At 40.9% G+C, this 20,943-nt stretch overlaps 1 protein-coding gene across 3 annotated transcripts in view; it reads left to right on the top strand.

The window, feature by feature from the left end:
• The window catches only part of Arhgef28 (Rho guanine nucleotide exchange factor 28), a 373,543-nt gene that overhangs the window by 293,234 nt on the left and 59,366 nt on the right, over positions 1–20,943 (top strand). For all 3 annotated transcript variants that reach the window (XM_029566139.1, XM_017799469.2, XM_017799470.2), the window contains 7 exons: positions 1,741–1,863; positions 2,792–2,909; positions 6,836–7,090; positions 8,960–9,036; positions 14,732–14,910; positions 15,913–16,004; positions 17,053–17,235. In XM_029566139.1, the coding sequence (XP_029421999.1) occupies positions 1,741–1,863; positions 2,792–2,909; positions 6,836–7,090; positions 8,960–9,036; positions 14,732–14,910; positions 15,913–16,004; positions 17,053–17,235 (1,027 nt within the window). The remainder of the gene's footprint in view (positions 1–1,740; positions 1,864–2,791; positions 2,910–6,835; positions 7,091–8,959; positions 9,037–14,731; positions 14,911–15,912; positions 16,005–17,052; positions 17,236–20,943) is intronic.

The raw sequence follows: 20,943 nt of genomic DNA, 5'->3' as shown, positions 1-20,943 counted from the left end.
ATAATTCTCTTAAAAATAATGTAGGCAGTTATTTGTGTCAGTAGTTCATTTTCTTTTAGTGATAAGTATGGATGTGCCATAGTTTATTTAACTATTCACTTGTAGAAGGACATTTTACTTCTAGGTTTTGACTACAAATAAAGTTGTTGTATTTATGTGCAGATTTTTGTGCAAACCTAATTTTGACTTTACTAGAACAAATACCTAGAAATACAGTTTATGGCTTGCCTTAGTTGCATGTTTAGTTTTGTAAGAAACTGCCAAGTGCTTTCCACTCCATCCGTGCCAGCATCCGATGCTGTCGCTGTGTTTTATTTTAGCCGTTTTAAGAGCTGTGAGTGGTATCTTACTGTGATTACTGAATTTCCCCAAAGGCTAATGATGAACATTTTCAGATTCCTTTTTGCCACCTGTATACCCTTTCTGGTGAAATGTGTCCTTTTGCCCATATTCTAGCTGCATTAACTTCTTTTTCCTTACTGTTGAATATTGGGGTTTCTTTACATATTGAAGCATTAGGCCTTGTTGAATATATGGTTTTCAAGTATTTTTTTCATATCTGTAACTTGCCTTCTTATTCTTCAGTTCAGATGGAATACAGCTTAGCATTTTTTCCTTTTAAGTATCATGCTTTCTTTTCAAATCTAAGTATCCTATCCAACCTGAGATCCCAAAATTTTCTCCAATGCTTTTTCCCCTCTAAGTTTATAGTTTCATGTGTTACAGTAGTTTGGTGATCAAGTTTGAGCTCTCTCTGTCTGTCTCTCTCTCTTGCTCTCTTTCTCTCCCTCACTCTCTGTCTCTTTGTTTTTTTTTCTTTTGTTTTTTGTTTTTTAAGACAGGGTCTCCCTGCAGTCCCAGATGGTCTGGAACTCACTATGTAGACAAGGCTGGCCTAGTTCTCACAGAGATTTGCCTGCCTCTGCCTCCCGGGTATTGGGATTAAAGGCATTTACCACTACGACCAGCATTTGAGCTCTCTTTTGTGAAAGTTCTGATGCTAAGGTTGAGGGTTCTTTTCATTTCTTTCCTTTTCTGTTTCTGTGCAATTGTTGGGAAGGCTGTTTTTTCTCCATTGAATTGGCCTTGCACCTTTGCCAAAAATCAGCTCACCATTCCGGTTTCTATTCTGTGTCCACTGTGCATGCATCTTTTCATTTGGGCTTGAAAACTGTAACTGTGTACGTCTGGAAAATGCAAGAGTGAGTCTTTCTACAGTATAAAGAATTGGCTATTCTTTTTCCTTTGCCATTTCATGTAAACTAGAATACTCTTATCCATATTTATAAAGAGCTACCTGGGATTTTGTATCTATGAATATTTTTCTGCAGGTCAGCCTACATCCTTTCTTCTCCCCATAAGTTAATAAATGGGAATTTTGGTTATGCTTCATTCAATTTTCATTGTGGCCAATGTCAGCTTACCCCTTGATCTACTTGTAATGTCTGGACATACAATATGAAATGGTATCACAACTATAAGTTATAGTAATAAAGTTGTATGAAAAACAAACAAAAACATTGAATGTTTTTCATTTGACTGTTTCATGTTCAGTATAATATGGTCCTGTTCTGTTGGCCCTTACCATTCAATCACTTCCTTTTACTTTAAGAAGTGCTTGGAGTAGAGGAGTGATTGTACTCAGAAAGACCATGATGTTTTAAGATATATGGAAACTACATGTTCTTTTCTCTATGCATTTACTACATTTGTAAACCATTAAGGAAATGTTATTCTCAGTTTTCAGAAGAAAATGCAAGTAAAATGAAGAAAATTTATGGAGAATTCTGCAGTCATCACAAAGAAGCTGTGAATCTCTTTAAAGAACTCCAGCAGAATAAAAAGTTTCAGAATTTTATTAAGGCAAGTATTTTTAAATTGTATTACAGAGTAGTAAACCAGCATGGGGAAATAGTTCATGCTTGTGTCTTGTATGATCTAAACAAATGTCCTGTCTAGGTTCTGTTCTTCAGGGGAAGGAGAAGGAAGTGGTGGGTTTATGGTAAAAAGGGAAAGTTTTGATGCTAGTAAAATATTTTTCCATTTCATCTTATTGGTATCTTTTATTTGTAAGGTCATGTCCCCCAAACTTCTGAGAATACTTGCAATGTTCTGGGAAGTTCTTTCATACCCTGTAAAATTATGTATCAGAAAAACCAAAGTAAAAATAAACATAGAATCTACATGGATTTGCTTCAGAGTGGATTAGTTTGAATTAATTTTGTGACATCATAAAATTTCATCTATAACATGTCTCTCTGGACAATTTATCCTTTGGAATATCATGATACTATTAGCTCTAAATAAAATTATCAATCATTTTTGATATCTTTAGATTTCACTGTTTATATCTTAAAATTGCATTAGTAACCCAGGAACTGATGAAGATTCATGTATCACATACGGAGGTTACAGCTCTTAAGTCTCCATTAATTTGAGTGCTCTTCCCCCCTGATCTTCCTGACTTTCCTGTTTATTTGTGGAAGAAATTTGTCTTATAAAACTTGTGGGAGTCTAAATTTTTATCTAGCATTTTAAGGATGCTACCAGATTCCCCTCTGTTTTCATGTACATGTGTAGCAGGCCTTGAAAATTTAAAAGACACCTTGGAGGATGGTGGGATTGAAATTAATGTCAAAAGCATCAAGTGTAATAATGCTATATATGGTTTAATTAACGGTGATAAGTCTGGAGATAACTATACAATTGTAGATTTGTTATTAAGTTCTCAAGTGAAAAGTAAATGCAAGTAGAATTTGTGTGTATATAAAAACCGTATATACTTTTCAAGCTCCGAAATAGCAATCTTTTGGCTCGACGCCGAGGAATCCCAGAATGCATCCTGCTGGTCACCCAGCGCATCACAAAATACCCAGTCTTGGTGGAGAGAATACTGCAGTACACAAAGGGTGAGTTATGATTTCAGGGACAGGCTTTGCCTCACTTATTTCTTTTAATCATAATTGAGGGGTCCTAAAGAGCTATGAATGTTCATAGCCTGCCATTCCTAAATGCTTTCGTTATGAGGAAACTGTTACAGCCTTCAAGTTGAGATTTGTTTTGAGAGATGGTTTTCTTTAAAAATTGCATTTCTCTCTCTCTCTCTCTCTCTCTCTCTCTCTCTCTCTCTCTCTCTGTGTGTGTGTGTGTGCATGTGTGTGTCCGTGTGTGTGTCTCTCTCTCTCTCTCTCTCTCTCTCTCTGTGTGTGTGTGCATGTGTGTGTCCGTGTGTGAGCGTGCATGCACACTGTGAGCACATGTGGAGCCAGAGGATAATGTGTGGAAGTTGGTTCTCTCCTTTCCATGTGGGTCTGAACATGGAAACTCAGGTCATCAGGCTTGGCAGCAAGTGCCTTTATCTCTGCCTGAGCCATCTCTCTGGTCAAGGAATTATCTTTTGTAATAATACAGCTTTCTAATATTCTGAGTTCCTACAAGGAGCACAAACCATGCAGGTTTCTTCAGAGCTTGCCCTTGACTTTCCCTTTATGTTTTTCCCATATCTAGACCTTCCTCCAAGCTTCCCTTCCTTTTATCTGTTACCTTCACAACAGTCTCATGAAACATGATCCTATCAGCAAACATCAGCATACCCAAGCAATGAGTTATTAGATGGAGAATGAGTGGCCTTGTCAATTCATTACATTCCAGGGAGTAACATTAGGCATCATTTAAGAAGCTGTCAGTACACCTGACTAGATTGTAAACTCCTGGGTTTGTGAGACCGGTGTCCCCGGGTTCATAGCTAGATCTTCAGTGTCTAATGCAATGGTTGGTGCAAGCTATCAATAGTACATATAAGTTCAATGAATGAATGAATAAAATACTAATTCTCAAGCCAGCTTATTGATCTTGACAAAAAAATGTTAGCTCAGTAATGTGTTCTATTAACAGAGGCATGGGTTTGAAATTGTATACATTTGCAAGGCTATTGTATGTATTTGAGTCTTTTACTCATTAGTTGGGGAAGCTAATTAACTAATCCTGTTTGCTCCATTACAAAATGAAAATAATCCTGGCTTTATGAAATTTTTGTGACTAAATGAGATCATCTCAGCAGTGCCCAATGTTCAGTAAGGAAGATCTATTTTTCTTGCCTTTATTAATATTGGTTAGGGATAATTAAAATGGTTATGAGATCTTAAATCTTTATAAAACTCAACTTATGAGTAGCCAAACATAATTTATCCTTCCCATTTCATTTTCTCAGTCACATTTAGAACTAAATCTGGCAAAAATGGCACTGACTGTTCCTTATGCCTCACTTTTATTGCTCTTTATGATTTAATGTATAAGGAAATGTAAAAATAATATATGGAGAAAGCATCACAAATTTGGTTCTCAGCAGAGCAAAAACAAAATTAAGGCCTTCCAGTTCATATTATGTGTGAATTCTCTTAAGTTCCTATAATACCTCAAGGTCTAAAATGTATCAGATTGTGTTAGTCAATGATCCTTTGGGCTGGAGAGATGGCTCAGCAATTAGGAGCACTGGCTGCTCTTGCAGAGGACCCAGGTTCAGTTTCTAGCACCTATGTGGCAGCTAACATCCACTTGCAACTCCAGTTCCAAGGGATCCGACACCCTCTGATGGCCTCCAGGGGCATTGCACTCACGTGGTGCACTTATATACCTGCAGGCAATACACTCATACACATAAAATAAAAAATAAAATAAAATATTTTTTTAAAAAATGGTCCTACTCTAGGATTCATCCCATGCAAATTCCTGGGAGAATAGGTAACAATGGTGACCTACTGATGTGAGAACTGTAATTGTGAGTTATGGCTCTTTGGCATATCAGTCAGCATGGTGCTGGATAGATGTCTCCTCCTCAGAGCAGAACTTGCCACTGGTCAGTCACTCCCTGAGCCTCTGGTGCTACATGACTGTTATGGCAGTACTTCTCAAACTTCACTTACATGCCTATTCTGAGTCAGTAGAGCCCAAGGTCTCTATTTCTGGACACCCAGGGAGGCTGATGCTGTTACACTTTGAGTTGCAAGGCATTACAAGACAGTAATTTATCAAAGGACTTTGAGCCTTTTCTTAGAGTTGTTCCAAATCATCTTGTAATTCAACTTTGCTTTTCTTTGTTTTTCTAGTTGTGAAATAGGTTCTTTAGAAGTGAAACCCCTTCCTAGAGGAGAAGGGCTCTGTGGAGGAGAGAGGACATAGTGAGGTGTGTTCTTTGGAAGGCAGTGAGAAAGATTCTTCCTTGGAAAGATGGGGATCAGATGTGCTCTATGAGGTGTTTTGGTAAAGCCCACATACATAATGTGAAGGCACTTAGAACCTGAGAACGTCTAGACCCTTTGGAAGACTAATTCTGTTCCTCTTGACTGCTCTTTCTAAGCGTATATAGCTTGGAAAGAGTAGCTCTAGGCTCTGGAGAGCCTTTGGATTCTCTGCCCATTTTCCATTCCTCCTCTCCTTCTAGTGCTTCAGGTCCAGGCACCTGAGTAAACATCAACTAGCTGACCTTTATCATCAAATACAGAAAATATCTAAATTCACTTTCATCTAAGGTTTCAGGAAGCCATTCCAGAAACTCCTCCAGTGTATTTTCTTAAGGTAGTCTGGAGGTGAGAGCAAGTGGCCAGTGTTTTAAAGAGCAAGTGGAATTGGTGGCAATCTCCTCTGTGTGCATGAGCCTGGCTGACTTCCATTAGGTGAAGTGCCTGGGAACCTTAAAATATTTTCATTTCATCATCAGAAGAAAGAAAATGTCAGCTCAAAGAAAATGTTTTAATTATCATATTAAGTTCATCAAATTTATGCTAATGTAGTTTTGAATGTTATTTTTTGGGGCGGAGGAAAAAACTCAGAAGGCAAACGAGTCTATGCCCATTCAAATCACCTTGTGGTACCATTTCTTCGAGGACATGGGCTTGACTCTCTAGCTGGGTACAGTTCTTAGAAACATGTTATGGGGATTACCTGCTTACCTTGTTCTAGGAAGGTAAAAGGAACACCCAAATTAATTCATGACATAGTTCCTGCTTATATCAGTTACTTTTCTTGTTGCTATGACCAAATGTCTGATAGGAAGTAACCTGAGGAAGGAAGATTTATTTTGGTTCACTGTTCCGAGGGGATACAGTCCATCATGGCATCTGGAGTGTGAGGCAGGTGGCCACATTGCATGCAGACAGGAAGCAGGGAGATGAATCCTGTTGCTCAATTTCTTCTTCCTTTTTGTTCAGTCTGGGACTCAGCCCATGTAATTGTGCTGCCCATAATCAAGGTGGGTTTCCCTAAGGTAGTCCTCTCTGGAAACTTTTAGAAATGCCCAGAAGCGTGTTTTCTTGGTAATTCTAAATCCAGTCGAGTTTACAGTGAAGATTAACTCTCACACTGCTGTAGAAAGTCTTATCCCTAGAAGTCAGACACCACATTGTCAGCTAATGTACATTTAATAATGCAGGTCTTTTATATCAAGTATTGTAATGCTTCTTTGTATGGATACAGAGAGATTTTATCAAAATGATTTTTTATTTATTTACTTTTATGTGTATGAGTGTTTTGCCTGCATTATGTAAGTGTACCCATGCATGCCTACAGAGCCAGAGAGAGCTTTGAATACACTGGTACTGGAGTTTCAGACAGTCGTTAGCTACCATGTAGGTGCTGAGAACTGAACCTGGGTTCTCTGCAGGAGCAGTCAGTGCACTTAACTGCTGAGCCATCATTCCAGCCCCAGGGAAATATTTTAATATTTGAATTTAATCCAACATTTTTCTGATAGGATCATTGTTATATTTTAAAACAGAAGAAAAAATCTTTCTTAGTACTCTGGATTACTATAATTTTCTTTCTTTCTTTCTTGAAGCAGAACGGACTGAAGAACACAGAGACCTGTGCAAAGCTCTTGGCTTAATTAAAGACATGATCGCAGCTGTGGATCTGAAAGTCAGCGAGTATGAAAAGAACCAAAAATGGCTTGAAATCCTAAGTAAAATCGAAAACAAAACATATACAAAGCTCAAAAATGGCCATGTGTTTAGAAAGCAGGCCCTGATCAGTAAAGAAAGGACTCTCTTACACGATGGGCTTGTTTACTGGAAAACCGCTACAGGTCGTTTCAAAGGTACTGTGGCTTTACCAGTCCAATATCTCCCTTTGTACGCATTACTTATTCAACAGAGAACAGATTTTCAAAATAAAAATGGTTAGAACTGCAGATATGCCTACATAAACACTTGATTTTTCAGTTGAAAGATCAGGTTGTAAAGTTCAGTTGGCAGCTGTGACCAGTGAAACACACATTTGGTGGGAGTTTGCTGTCCTAAGCAAAACTCTTCACATGTACTTTCATGAATTTGCAAGCTTATGATGTCTGAAATCAAAGGAATTGGGAGTTCTGCTAATTGCTGGCATAGAAATATTCTGGTAAATGTGTGTTGAAAGTGAGACAGCATACACCTACACAGTAAGGGTGTGCTGTGTGCCAAGACAGCCTGGAGCTGTCAGACCATGGAGTGGAGAAATGAGAAAACAGAATATCATCTTTGTTATTAAGTAATATGACAGATCTACGCACATACTGGCCCCGGGGTAAACTCTCCCTCAGTGGTACTATTTGCTAACAGGCTTTAACTTGACTCTGTTAGTCTGGTTAGGGTCCAAAGCTCTTTATTTAGGTTCTCAAGGACTGACCATGTAGCTAAGTACCTTACCTGACGTGTGCTTTCTTATACCTCTGGATCTCGAAAAACTGACTGTTGCTCAATTCTCCTTCCTGAGATTCTGATTTTATTGGTCATGAGGTGAAGCCCAAGCTTAGAAGCTTGTCAGATGAGTCTTCTTTATAGCCAGGGCTAAGGACCTTGAGTCTAGCCTCCTTGTTTTTAAGACTTCATCTTAATAACATCCTCAGGCAAGGAAGGAGAACGAGAAGCTATTCTCTAATAGTTACTTACAGGTCATGACCCACTGATGGATGATCAGATTTGTGTAATTAAAATTAAAATTTTAATTAATTTCTGTTTTATGTGTATGAGTGTTTTACCTGCATGCATATGAGAGTACTGGTGCGTGCAATGCCAGAAGAAAGCATTGGAGCCCCCGGAACTGGAGTCACAGAAGGTGGTTAGCCACCATGTAGGTGCTGGGAACTGAATCCAGGTCCTCAGCAAGAGCAGCCAGTGTTCTTACCTGCTGAGTCCTCTCTATAGTCCTGGAAAATCAAGTTTTGATGGAACTTCAGCAGTGGCATTTTTTGATTAATGGCTTACAGTGTTGTATTGAAAAACATTAACTGCAATAGGTCCTGTTTCTCTTTGTTCACTTAATAGAAGTAATCTGTTTTGGGTTAGACTGTGCAGTGATTACAATGAGGGGTGGGAGGGTTCTCGAAAACTTTCCAAAGGAAACTCAGTTAGACCTAGATAGAACAAGTTTTCCTGCGTAATGTGATGCAGAAGCTGCCCCTCTTCCATTTTTATTCAGCCACATTTTCTCCCTAAGGTAAGGGCATACTCCATGCTCTTAGAACCTTCTTTTGCGGGGTAGCGTAGGTCCTAGATGCATGTTGAGACAAAGTCTTCCTCTGTAACCCAGGCTGGCCTCAAACTCATCCTCTGGCTTCAGTCTCCCAGGTGCTAGGATTACCAGCCCACATCGTCTTACCAGCTGAGAGCCTTCTTTTATAGCTGATATTTTTCTTTCATTTGGAAACTGAACTATTAAAAATTTGCTAGAGCTTTAGCTATAATTACACACAAGCCTAGTTTATCTATAGTTGTATACACAAACATGCACATTTAAACAATATTCTAATTTTAGCTATTATAGATATCTTTAGCTATCATAATGAAAGTTTTTTAAATAAAATTTTCATCACTAAGCTTTAGTTTTTGTTAAATCTATGTAAATTTCAAGCATGAAATTAAAATGTGTAATAGTCATCTGAGCTGAGGTTTGCATCATTAATGCTACTATGTTTTTGTCTTTGAAGATATTCTAGCTCTACTTCTAACAGACGTGCTGCTTTTCCTACAAGAAAAAGACCAGAAATACATCTTTGCAGCTGTTGTAAGTATATGATGACACAATGCGTATTTTTAATAGTTAGTGTTGTATTTCCTTGAACAGTACGTGAAATTCCTAGTGAAATCAAATGGTCACTTGGCAAGAACATGCCTGTGGTACATTCCTAGTGCTCTGACAGGTTTCAAAGCTGGTTCAGCAGGGAGTTTAATCAATTGTAAAAATATTGAAATGTTTCAGTATTGATGGTATGGACATTGCCCTTGGTCCCCCAAGTGCTTCTCTGCTGTCTGGCTGAGTCTTTCCTCTAGTTCCTATCCTCATCCCCATCCCCTGGTCTCAGCTCCAGCAATTGGGATGCTGGGCATAATAACAATGCTGGTCATAGGTCTTTTCCAGCATTTTGCTCTCTATTCCTACTGGATGATACTCTTATTGTACCTCATGCTAACATCATTTCTAACTGTGTGATAATGTTCCTTCTTCCAAACAAGAGAACATCATGGTTTCCAAACAAGGTTCTTTCTTTTTCATTTTTTGTGGTGCTGGGAATTGAACCCAGGACCTTGTGCATGCTAGACAAATGCTCTACTACTGAGCTACATCCCCAGGCTTGAATATTCTTTTCCTGTTGTAGTGGCTTTTAGTGATGAAGGCTTTCATGTAACAACCTTCCCTTTGTGATATGTAAATTACTCTTATTGTTGGCACATAGATTTTAGCCTACTACTGAAAATCAGTGGTTTATAACATATCTTACACAGCATCGGGGTGCTCCAAAGTGTCATGGAGAAGGAAGATATCACCAGTTAACTCCTTGTTAGTATCATCAGGCCCTGCTAGGGAAAGGAAGTCAAAGCGCAATATTCAAGAGGGCAATGGTGACTCTAAAATGCAAGCATTTGTTATCTATTGAATGATAGGCTATTTGGGTACATGAGCAAATATCACTCCATTTGGTTTTGGAAAATTTGAAGATTCATGAAGTTTCAAATTTGCTGTCTAGAGAATATAAAGAAGCATGTCTCACTAGTGATGGGATTCTATGCAGAGAGGCTGTCTAGAGAATATAAAGAAGCATGTCTCACTAGTGATGGGATTCTATGCAGAGAGGCTGGAGCAACCTGTGCTTGTCAGGTTGCTCCAGGGGCTCCTTCACCCTGCCCATCCACTGCTTTCTTCACACCTCTCATTGGCACCCTGATGCTGGCTACAGCAGAGGATCATGTGGAGCCTTATACAAACCTCCATGCCCTATTTGCACTGGATCTATTACACATTTCATTCAAGTGTTCTGATTTGTCTAGTAACCTCCCTATGCTACCTGGGGAACTCTGAAAAAGCACAGAGAAAAACCCAAGAAGGTTGGGTCCATTGTATTGAACCTGTGGGATGGTGGGAGCCAGATTGGAAGAGAAATTTTCCTACTAGATCTTTATAGAAATGACGATTTCTTCAGTACCAGACACCTGACAAGAGGGATGAATCCTGCTTCTTGAGTGGTCTGGTAAGCCCAGTGACCTGTTGACTGAGCAAGAGTTAGACACAGTATGACAGCAGATACAGTGTTTTCTAAGACAACAAAACATATGGATTCAGAGCCAAGTTTTGATGCTCAACTTGAAGTGTAGCACGACTCCTTGAAGAGTTATGTGTGGTGCCCAGAGACAACATTAACATTTAGGAGGTGGGAGGCTGGGCATGCAGCCTACCAATATCAGAGTGAAGGTGACCGCAATTTAGTTCTCTTTGGTAGAATATCCTTTGCCATGTACAACAAAAGATTGTTACTGGCACTGTTTCTAGATGCCTGAAACATAGCAGCACACACCTAAAGGTGATACTGAGGAGAAAAAGAGAAAGTCCTATCTTACCATTCGAGAGTCAGGTGTACCCTGCTGTTGAATCTCATGCTTTCTGGTTGCATTCATCTGACAGCAGCCCCAGTTTCTTAAGTTCAGAATATACACATATCTGACTTTCCTAGTTCCCACCCTAGAGCTTTAGGAAGATACCCTCCCAGTAGAACCCACAGGTGAGATTTTTCCATTCTGTATAACCAGTAGGAAAACCTTTAATAGGTGCTTATCTTGTTATATGGTACAGAAAACAAGCTCAATTTGGAAACTGCCTGAAGATAAGTATCTGAAAGTAGCAAGAATATATAGTAGTGTCCTTACAAGACAGTTTTATTTTATTTTATCTTACCTTACTTTAAGAGCAAGCAGCTGGAAATAGGAGGTGTAGGATAAAGTAGGCATGTCGATCAGTTCTGAAATTTTGAGTGAGCCTCAGAAGAATCTCTTGAATATTAAAGAAGGAAACTTCAAACTTGAAACGATAGAAAAGACAAAATGAACATGTGTATCTGCAAATTCAAGTTCAAAGTATGAAGCAAGCTTAGGACCTTTTCATTACAGTGGAATCACTTTCTAAGAGAATTGGTACCAAAAGAATATGGTGTAAGAGTTGGACTGAGGACGTTCACCCCTTTCCTTGTACTCCTTTATCAGAGGTCTTCAGTTCCAGATGTCCATAGAGACTGGACAAGAGTGTAAATAAATCAAGTCAAGCAGTCAGTGTCAAGAAGATAGTGGAGAGCAGTGGGGACTGGCCTGAACTAGTGGGCACACATCCCGTGTCAAAGTAAATTAATTGGGCTTACTCAGATACAGGTGGTGTCTGTAAGTTAAGTGAGAATATGGTCCAGAATACCAGTCTTCTGTTTCCACCAAACACCCACAACTCTACAGTATTTTTAATAGGTAGAATCTCTCACTTTTTTTTGTCTTTTTGAGACAGGGTCTCTCTGTAGCTCCAGTTGTCCTGGAATTCACTATATAGACCAGGCTGGCCTCGAACTCACAAAGATCCGCCTGCCTCTGCCTCCCAAGTGCTGGGATTAAAGGCGTGCGCCACCACACCTGGCCCAAGTCTCTCACTTTTCAAATGTTGGTAACTTCTTAAAATGGTGTTAAAGTTCTATGTCACAATCAAAATATCTCTGCAGACTGGATTGGGCCCTTCCATCACTAGTGCATAACATCTGTCTCCAAAGTAGGTGTGCTACTTTCATTCCTGGGGATGTTAAGTCTTGTTTGTATGAATAATGACAGGCCTTCTGGTCTGTTGGAATTGAATTAATTCTTCTTTATTATCCTTTAGATTTCACTTTTGAAAGATCTTATCCCACCACCTTCCCTTCCTTTGTAACACTAATCAATTAATAATAATTTCATATTCTTCCATGTCAAGCAACTCAAACCCTCCTTACATTTTTCACACACAGAACAGAAGCTGAATAATACATTGAAGCAAGGAAAGCATCCTAGAGAATAGATCCACAATAGCATAAGGGATCTTAATAATATGTAGAGGCCTTCCCTCATTACAGAGGAAAGGATTCAAGAAAATCTGCCATAAAGCTGTTTTACCTTCCATTTCCAGAGGCCAAGCATGGGCCTGGGTCCCATGATGTCTGCTCCATCATGATCTATAATTCTTCTCACAGTGCTTTAAAAACCATGTAAAAGGTACTTTAGAGATGCCTTGGCTAATAACTCCAGATATGGCATAGCTATTCAACATAGCTTGGAAGGCAGGCAAGCCAGTACCAAGCAGTCAGTAGTGGAGAATGGAGTGGCGTGCTCTGGATAAAGGCGTCCAGTCCTCAAGAGAGAAACAAAACCACACATGCTGCAGTGGGCTCTGACAGCAGTGGTGGAAGCCACAGACCAAAGCAGATTCTTTACTCCCATACTGCTCATCCTGCAGGCATTCTTTTGACCATTCTTTCGATCGTAGCTCTTGAGCCAAATGAGAGGCTGGCAGGATCTTCATCTGAGGTCCCCAGGGTGTAGCACTGAAAGACCACAGTAAATGTTGGTAGAAGTGATTTTTTACAGCTTGGACGCCAATCTTAGACTTTTTCTATTTCCCTCTCATGGAATTGTGTTAAATTTGGTTCTTCAGACATTGGTTGAATGCCTACTCAGTGCAAGACATTGTGCTTAGTATAAAAAGATGAGTTAGACCCAGTCTGGCTGTCCTAGTTACTTTCTATTGCTGTAATAAAAACACTGACCAAAATCAACTGGGTGAGGAAAGGGTTTTTGTGACTTAGAGCTCAGTCCATCATCATGGGAGGCCAAGGCAAGATTTCAGGGCAGGAACTAGGAACACAGAACATGGAGAATGCTACTTACTGGCTTGCTCTCCTGGCCTGTGCTCAGCCTGCTTTCTTATACAATGCAGGACCACTTGCCCAGGGATGGCGCCACCCACAGTGGGCTGGGCCCTCCCACATCACTGAACAATCAAGAAAATGCTCCACAGACATGGCCGCAGGCCAGTCCAATGGAGGAAATTTCTCAATTGAAGTTCCCTCTACCCTGGTGTGTCAAGTTGACAATCGAAGCTGTCCAGCACACCTGCTCACTAAGTGATCATCTGGTTGGTGAGGAGAAGATACACCTATACATAGAGCTATAGTAGTTCTGGGGCTGAAGTCTATAATACAAGAACAGAAGAGGCTAGTGACACGCAGGAACTTTTGGGTCTTATCTCCCCATTTCCACATTTCATTTCCTGATCTACCCCTTTACTTTCTAGGGTTCAGTTTACATCACTATTTTGAAATTAATTGCCAAATCCAAAGGACTCTTTAGGTTCTCATCCTTATCAATAGTTTCATAATATTTGATACACCATTTCCCATCTCTCTTTCCTTGACCATAGCAGTTTGATAATTTTTTTCCTTGCCCCTCTGATTTTTTTAAAGTTATCCTTTTAAACCACTAATCTTAAAAAAAAAGTTTAACTATGGGACTGGAGAGATGGCTCAGCAGTTAACAGCACTGGCTACTCTTATAGGGGACCCAGATTCGATTCATAGCACCCATATGGCAGCTAACAACCATCTATAATTCCAGTTCCAGGGTAATCCAATGCTTTTTTCTGACCTCCACAGGCATCACTCGACACAGGTGCACTTATACACATACAGGCAATACATTCCATACACATAAAATAAAAATAAATTTTTTTTTGTCTTTTTGAGACAGGGTCTCCCTGTAGTCCCAGCTGGCCTGGAACTCGCTATTGAGACCAGGCTGGCCTCGAACTCACAGAGATCGACCTGCCTCTGCCTCCCCAGTGCCGGTATTAAAGGCGTGCGGCACCACACCTGGCTTACAAATAAATATTTTTTAAAAATGAGTTTTACTATGTGTATTTGTGTGCCTGTGTGTGGGTATGTGCACAAGAGTACAGGTTCTTGTGGAATCTAGAAGAGGGTGTCAGATGCTCTGGAGCTGGAGTTGCAGGCAGTTGTGAGAAATCTGACGTGGGTGCTGGGAACTGAAAAACAGTACTCTGCACTCTTAAATCCTGACCCATCTCTCCAGCCCCTAAACCACCAATCTTAAGGACAAATATTCCCCTAAGTCATCACTTTCTATCTGCTTTGATTTGAGTATGAAATGTTCCCCACAGGCTCATGTGTTGAATGCTTTGTCGCCAGCTGGTGGTGCTGAACACTCTGCCACAGGGATGGCAGAGCTAATGTGCTATCCTTTCCCCTCTGCAGTGGAGAATTTATCAACGTCCGAAGATTTTTGAAAAGATGACAAGTGAGATAAAGTTTGCCCAATCCTGTTGCTTTCTGTGGCTCCTGGGCTCCGTGTGACTCTTGCTCTGGAGACAATGTAGTTTCACCTACACATCCTCTTCTTTCATGCAGGACCAGAAGCCATCAGTTATTTCCCTTCAGAAGCTTATTGCTAGAGAAGTTGCTAATGAGGAGAGAGGTATGTTTTTGATCAGTGCTTCATCAGCTGGTCCTGAGATGTATGAAATCCATACCAATTCCAAGGAGGAACGAAATAACTGGATGAGGCGGATCCAGCAGGCAGTAGAAAGGTAACATTGCTGTGTGTCATCTATGGAATGAACTTGTTCAGTTGGGAAACACATTCTAACCATGTCTCCCTTGCATGAAAACTTTGCCTCAGCCACAGTTGCCTGCTCCCTGACCTTTGCCCTCGCCTGCTGTAGCATCTCACCTGCAGCTTTGTTCTCTGCACACCTTCCTGCATGTTGTGTCCTCTCCTCCCCTCTACCTGGGCACTTTGGTGCAGCTCCCACCTCATCTGCTTCATGAAGACCTCTTCAGCCAGGTGGTCTCTGCCTTACCTGAACTGCTGTCACACCTGCTCTCTAAGGCATTTATTTGGCTCTTGTCATATATTGCCGATAGCTGTTGAATTTTATATGTAGATACGTGTGCTTCATTACATTGGAAGCTCCTTGAGGGCAGGGACCATGTGATATGTTTCTCTGTGTACCTTGGACTGAAGAATCATTCAATAAATGATTGGCGAATCTTAAGGTTCTCAGTTACTTGTGTAAGAATAGTTTTGATATATTAGGGGCAAGGGTGGGAGTGGTAATATTATTAGTAGTAATTTGATTAGTTGGATGACCTTGGTATTTTATAAATTGCTTCCATCTCTTCTGCACTCTGTACCCAGTAGGGTACCTGCTTTAGGCCTTAAATCTTTCTACTCTTTCTTCATTAAAAGGAATTTTCAAATGGTGTATAAAGCAAAATTTTGTTACCTTAGTTGTACTTAATGACTTAATACTTGTGTTGTTGTTGTTGTTGTTGTGTGTGTGTGTCAGAACATTTGAGTCATCCTATAGAGCTAGTTTTGGACTATGTGTTATAACCTGTGAGGTCCTTTAAGAACTCAAGAAAACCAATTTCTTGGCAATGTGGAATGATGAATTCTCTTCATGCTAATTTTTTTTTTTTTTTTTGCCTCTGTGACCAATTCTTTTGCCAAGTTCCCATGTTTTTCTAATGAGCTCAGAGCTTCTTGGAACTCGTTTCAGTGATGTCTTAACTGTTGTCTTTTCAAGTTGCCCAGAAGAAGAAGGGGGAAGGACAAGTGAATCTGATGAAGAGAGGCGGAAAGCTGAGGCCAGAGTGGCCAAAATTCAGCAGTGTCAAGGTACAGTGTGCACAGCTCTGGCCCCCTGGTCCTGGTGTTCTTGAGTGATGGGAAGGCCCTGGTGTCATGAGCAAACGTTTATTACAGTGATTAATTGTGTGTACCTGAGGTCCACCTTACCCACCCTCCACCAAAACCACTTGACAACAGACAAGGTACATGTGACTAGGATATAAACACAAATCCACAGAACACATCAGAAGCAATAATTGTAGACCACATGGTGCTGGTGAGCATCGGCGTGGCTGCCAAGTCACACTTGTATGACTAGACAAGGAGCTCAACAAGCAAGGCCATCAAGTGCAGATCTGTGAATCTCACTGATTCTCAAACTCCAGGCCTTACATTAGAGTCACTTAGAGAGCTCATTAAAAACAATACCTACCCCCCACTCATTTAAACCAACTGAAGCAGAATCTGCATGCATGGGGTGTAGACTTGAGTATTTTAAACTCCTCCCACAGGCAACTCTGGGGTACACAGAGGATAGGGGCTCTCTGGATTCAATGTTAGTTGGGATCTCTAGGCTTTAAGAATTTATAACATGTTGAAATCAGAGGAAATTTGATGCATGTAAAGATGGTCACAGAAATTCGATGTTTAGAAGCTGGGCCATAAACCAGTGTTTGGCTTTGTCCAAGACAAACTGAAGACCGAGGACTCTCAGCCCCACACTGTTCTCCCCTAGGAGCATTCACTCATCGCAGAGAGGCCACCTCAATTTTCTCTCCTGAGCTCGGTATTTAGTCTTAATAGAAAACAGCCTCTGTAACAAAGAATAGCTCTGTAACCTCTTCTGGAATTCAGGGAATGAGAAAGGCAAATTGATTTATTCAGTGCAGTGGAAGATGGGAGAGGTGTTAAGTCAATTGCTAGAGGCCACGGTTGCCAAGTAGAAGAGTCAGGATTTGAACCTGGGTCTCTCTTACCCAACAAAAATACACTTTACCTTTTGGGCCAGACTGCTTGCTAAGTAGTGGTATCTTTTTCTTTTTAAAATCTGTCTTCTTGATTCTGATAACCTTGCATGATGAATATTATTTCATAGAAATACTCAGTAACCAAGACCAACAAATCTGTACATATTTGGAAGAAAAGCTACATATCTATGCTGAACTTGGGGAACTGAGTGGCTTTGAGGATGTCCACCTGGAACCACACCTCCTCATCAAGCCTGACCCAGGAGAGCCTCCCCAGGCAGCGTCCTTACTAGCAGCAGCACTGAAAGAAGGTGAGTTGCTCTGGAAATGATTTGGTTTGACAAACTCAGAAGATGTTTATCACTGTGTGTCACACATGGTGATCTTGGTGCTGAGAATACAGCAGAATAAGACAGAATATAACATTCCAGAAATATCAATATATAAAGAAGCATGAAGAGGAATAAGCAGAATAAAGGGATGGAGAATCATGGAGCTAGAGATGGGGTGGTTCTGTTTTATATCAGGTAGCCAGGGAAGGCCTCTTTGATACAGTGCTATGTGAGTTGCCAGGAAGTGAGAAAACCAAGTGTATCTTAGGAAAGGATGTCCTAGACCTAAGGAACAACAGGTGCTAAGACCCTGAGGCAGGTGTGGTGGTTTAAATGAAAATGTCCCCCATAGGTTTCAATATTTGAATACTTGGTTAGTTGGTAGTGCTGTTTGGGGACGGTCTTGGACCCTTTAGGAAGTGTGGTCTTGCTGGAGGAAGCATGCCACTGAGGGTGGGCTTTGAGAATATATAACCTTGACCATTTTGAATTTGCCTTGATGTTTCCTGTGCCTGCTTGCAGATGTGAGCTCTTGGCTTTCTGCTCTGGCTGCCTCCTGCCATGCCTCCCCCGCCACAATAGACTCTTATCCCTCTACAAGCATAAGCCCAATAAACTTTTCCTTCTATAAGTTTCCTTGGTAATGGTGTTTTATCACAGCCACAGAAAAGGAACTGATACTTTTCTGAGTACCAGGATTGTTTGAGGAGTATCAAGACTCAGGCCACCATGCAGATGGGCTACAATGGGGGATGGGGTGTAAGGAAAGCAGGGGATGAGCCAAAGGTTAATTAGGTCTCAGATTACATGGAGTAGGAAAAGAACGTTGTATTTCATCCTGCCTGAAATGGGAAGCATTACAGTTTGGAGTGGAGGAGTGACTTGATTTGTGGTTTAAAATGAACCATTTGTGGCATAAAGAACAGATGCTAATAACAAAGTCCAAGGTAAAACAGTGGGAGGTGATGGCCCAGGTAGGGTGGAGGACAAGATTATTGGAGATGGAAAAATAAAGTTGATGAGAGGCCAGGGTCAAAAAGGGACTTCACTTGTAAAGTTGAATTTAGTGAGAATTTTGAAATGATTAATAGTGGAGGGAGGGATGATACCAAAAGGTTCAATGAGCTCAGGAGTGGCTGGGGGACTAGGGACATAGCAGAAAGGGGGATGGGAGAGTGACCAAGAGCTTCAAGGGAGAAAGGAGCTTAAGGGAGAGGGAGAGGTGAGGTTAATAGCCCAGAAGGGAAAGTGGGGACCACTGAGTGGCAAGGAGTGCAGTTGTTCAGAGGAATTGCTGGAAAGTTACAGAGTGTGGACACCTATAGATGTGACCCACTGCCTGTCTATCACTACAGTTTTACTGAACACAGCCATATCTACTGGTCGACACATCATGTCATGTGCTCATTCCTACACAGTGACAGAGATGGAAGTTTTGACAGAGAACCTGTGACCTATATTACCTACAATATTGACTGGATATTTTGTAGGAAAATGCTTGGCCAAACACAGGTTTAGAACCTCAGAATGTTTACTCTTGGAAAGAATTTAGAAGCTATGAGTCCACTCACAGTTGAAGAAACTGGGGTCTTGAGAAGGGTCTTGAGAAGGGCCATATTCATCAAGCATCCATTGTGGGCACCATTGTGGCACTGAGGAAACAATGATGTTTTCTGAGCTTCCTAGCAGGGGAAGACAGACAATATGCAAGAAAATGGTAGTTCAAAAAAATCACACAGAAGTAAGATGAGGAGCTAGGCTTTACAGTGCTCAGGGAAGAGCCCCTAGAGGTTATTTTTTGAAGGCGAGTGTTGAGAGTTATGAAGAAGCCAGCTGTCTGGTGATCTGGGAGAGGACTATTCTTGGCAAAACTTAAGTGTAAAGACCCAGAAGATGGAGTGTGCAAGAAAGAAAGAAGCCCTAGTGATAGAAGACAGGAGTGCCTGCCTGAACTGAGGTGATAGGAGTTGTGTATGGATCAGATCATTGGAAAATATGGTTAAAATGTTGTTGTTGTTGTTGTTGTTGTTGTTCTTAGAGAAGATCCTGGTTGTTTTGGCTGCACGGGCTTATCTTTGAATCTTCAATTCCATTCTTTTGGTTTATATGTTTTGTGTGTTTATCTCTATGTGTGTACCAGTGCTTACTCTTTAAGGATTACCTAAAAAAAAAACTCAGAAGAAAAAGTTATTTGGGGCTGTGTGATCCTAATCCTATTGGCCAGAATGCTATATACAAAAGCATTACACATTCAGGAATTTATGCATAAAGGCTACTGCATCTTATCATTCTTAGTTTATTGTTGTTGTTGTTGTTGTTGTTGTTGTTATAAAGGCACTGAAAATCATTGAAAACTTTTAATTATGGCTGTAGTGTGATCTTGTGCACATCTTAAAAGCACACTGGTATAGAATGGTGAATGGAACTTAGGGATGAGTTTATCGGGAGACATGTTAGATATTAAGTGTGGAAACAGAGGAGAGGTGTTGATGCATTGATCTAGGCCAGAACCATTGGCAGTGGAAGCAGTGAGAAGTAGATAGATTCAAGATGTATTTTGGAGCTAAAGCCAAGTAGATTGACAAGAACCAATGATTTCCCCCTCCCTCATGATAAAGTCATAAATGGAATAAGTCACCTGCTCGTATGTTGAGCCAGTGGCTTTGACTTCCTTTTCTCTACCACTGTTTTACCTAGTGAGAGGTTGAAAATCCACTGGCTTCTGTTCCTTCAGCCTACCATGTGATAAAGAAACAGGAACAACTGTGGACCCTCCTGCTCAGGGGAAGCCACAGCAGTTGAGGCACTGTGTAGGCTGCAGATGGGAATCCAACCCAGAGTCATTAACCAAACCTGACTGCAGCTGAGAGGTTGAGCAGGGATTCTTGGTGGTGGTGGTGGTGGGGCATCATTGTCTGAAGATAGGCAGTTGAGTACACACTTTGGATGGTCTCTGTGCTCTACTGGACTGCTACCCCTCCCTCCTCTCCTTGAATCCCATCCATCCTTCTAGGTCAGCTCACTTTCCACCCCTTAAAAACCTCTCCCCAACTGTACTAGAGACTGTCTCTCTCCTGCTGCTCTGTGTGGCAGTTGCATGTGTGACAGTCTGATAACTGGTAATGCAGCCCCTGGACTGTGGTGAGCTGCAGGTGTCCCCTCCATCTTCAAGCTCCCCTAATTATCATCAAATGCCCTAGAGCTAGAACAGAGTAGGTGCTTAATGAGTATTTTTTTTTTAATCTGAACCATTGGTTAGGATGTTTTAAAAATATTTACAAGGTCTTCAAAATTATAGTATTCCATATTTGACCTGAGACCCTTTTATTATAAACAAAAATGTCTTCTGTGTGTGGTAGTATTTCCCAAGTGGACCTAGTCTGCAACCCTAAGAGCAGCTTTAATACTTGTTTCTGACACAAATTCCCTCTTCCCCTCTAGAGAATTGGAATTAATAGGACTAGAATCCAGATGAGACTTTGTATTGTCAAAGGCAATTTTGAGGAAACACTTTTTTTAAAGAATAGCTAATGTTGACTACCATCCTCAGGCCTCTTGGGGTAAGTCTATAGCGCAGCTCTCCGCACCGGGACTCCCTAAGCCACATTCAACCTTCCATCCCCCCCGCCGTTCTATACTCCTAGTTTGGGCCCTGCGCCATTCCTAGTCTTGGGGCCCTAGACACCT

The sequence above is a fragment of the Nannospalax galili genome, unplaced genomic scaffold (genome assembly GCF_000622305.1).
Source record: "Nannospalax galili isolate Female #2095 unplaced genomic scaffold, S.galili_v1.0 scaffold898, whole genome shotgun sequence".
Taxonomy (NCBI): Eukaryota; Metazoa; Chordata; class Mammalia; order Rodentia; family Spalacidae; genus Nannospalax; species Nannospalax galili.
The sequence above is the reverse complement of the archived record's forward strand: the minus strand, read 5'-3'. Positions and strand labels throughout refer to the sequence as shown.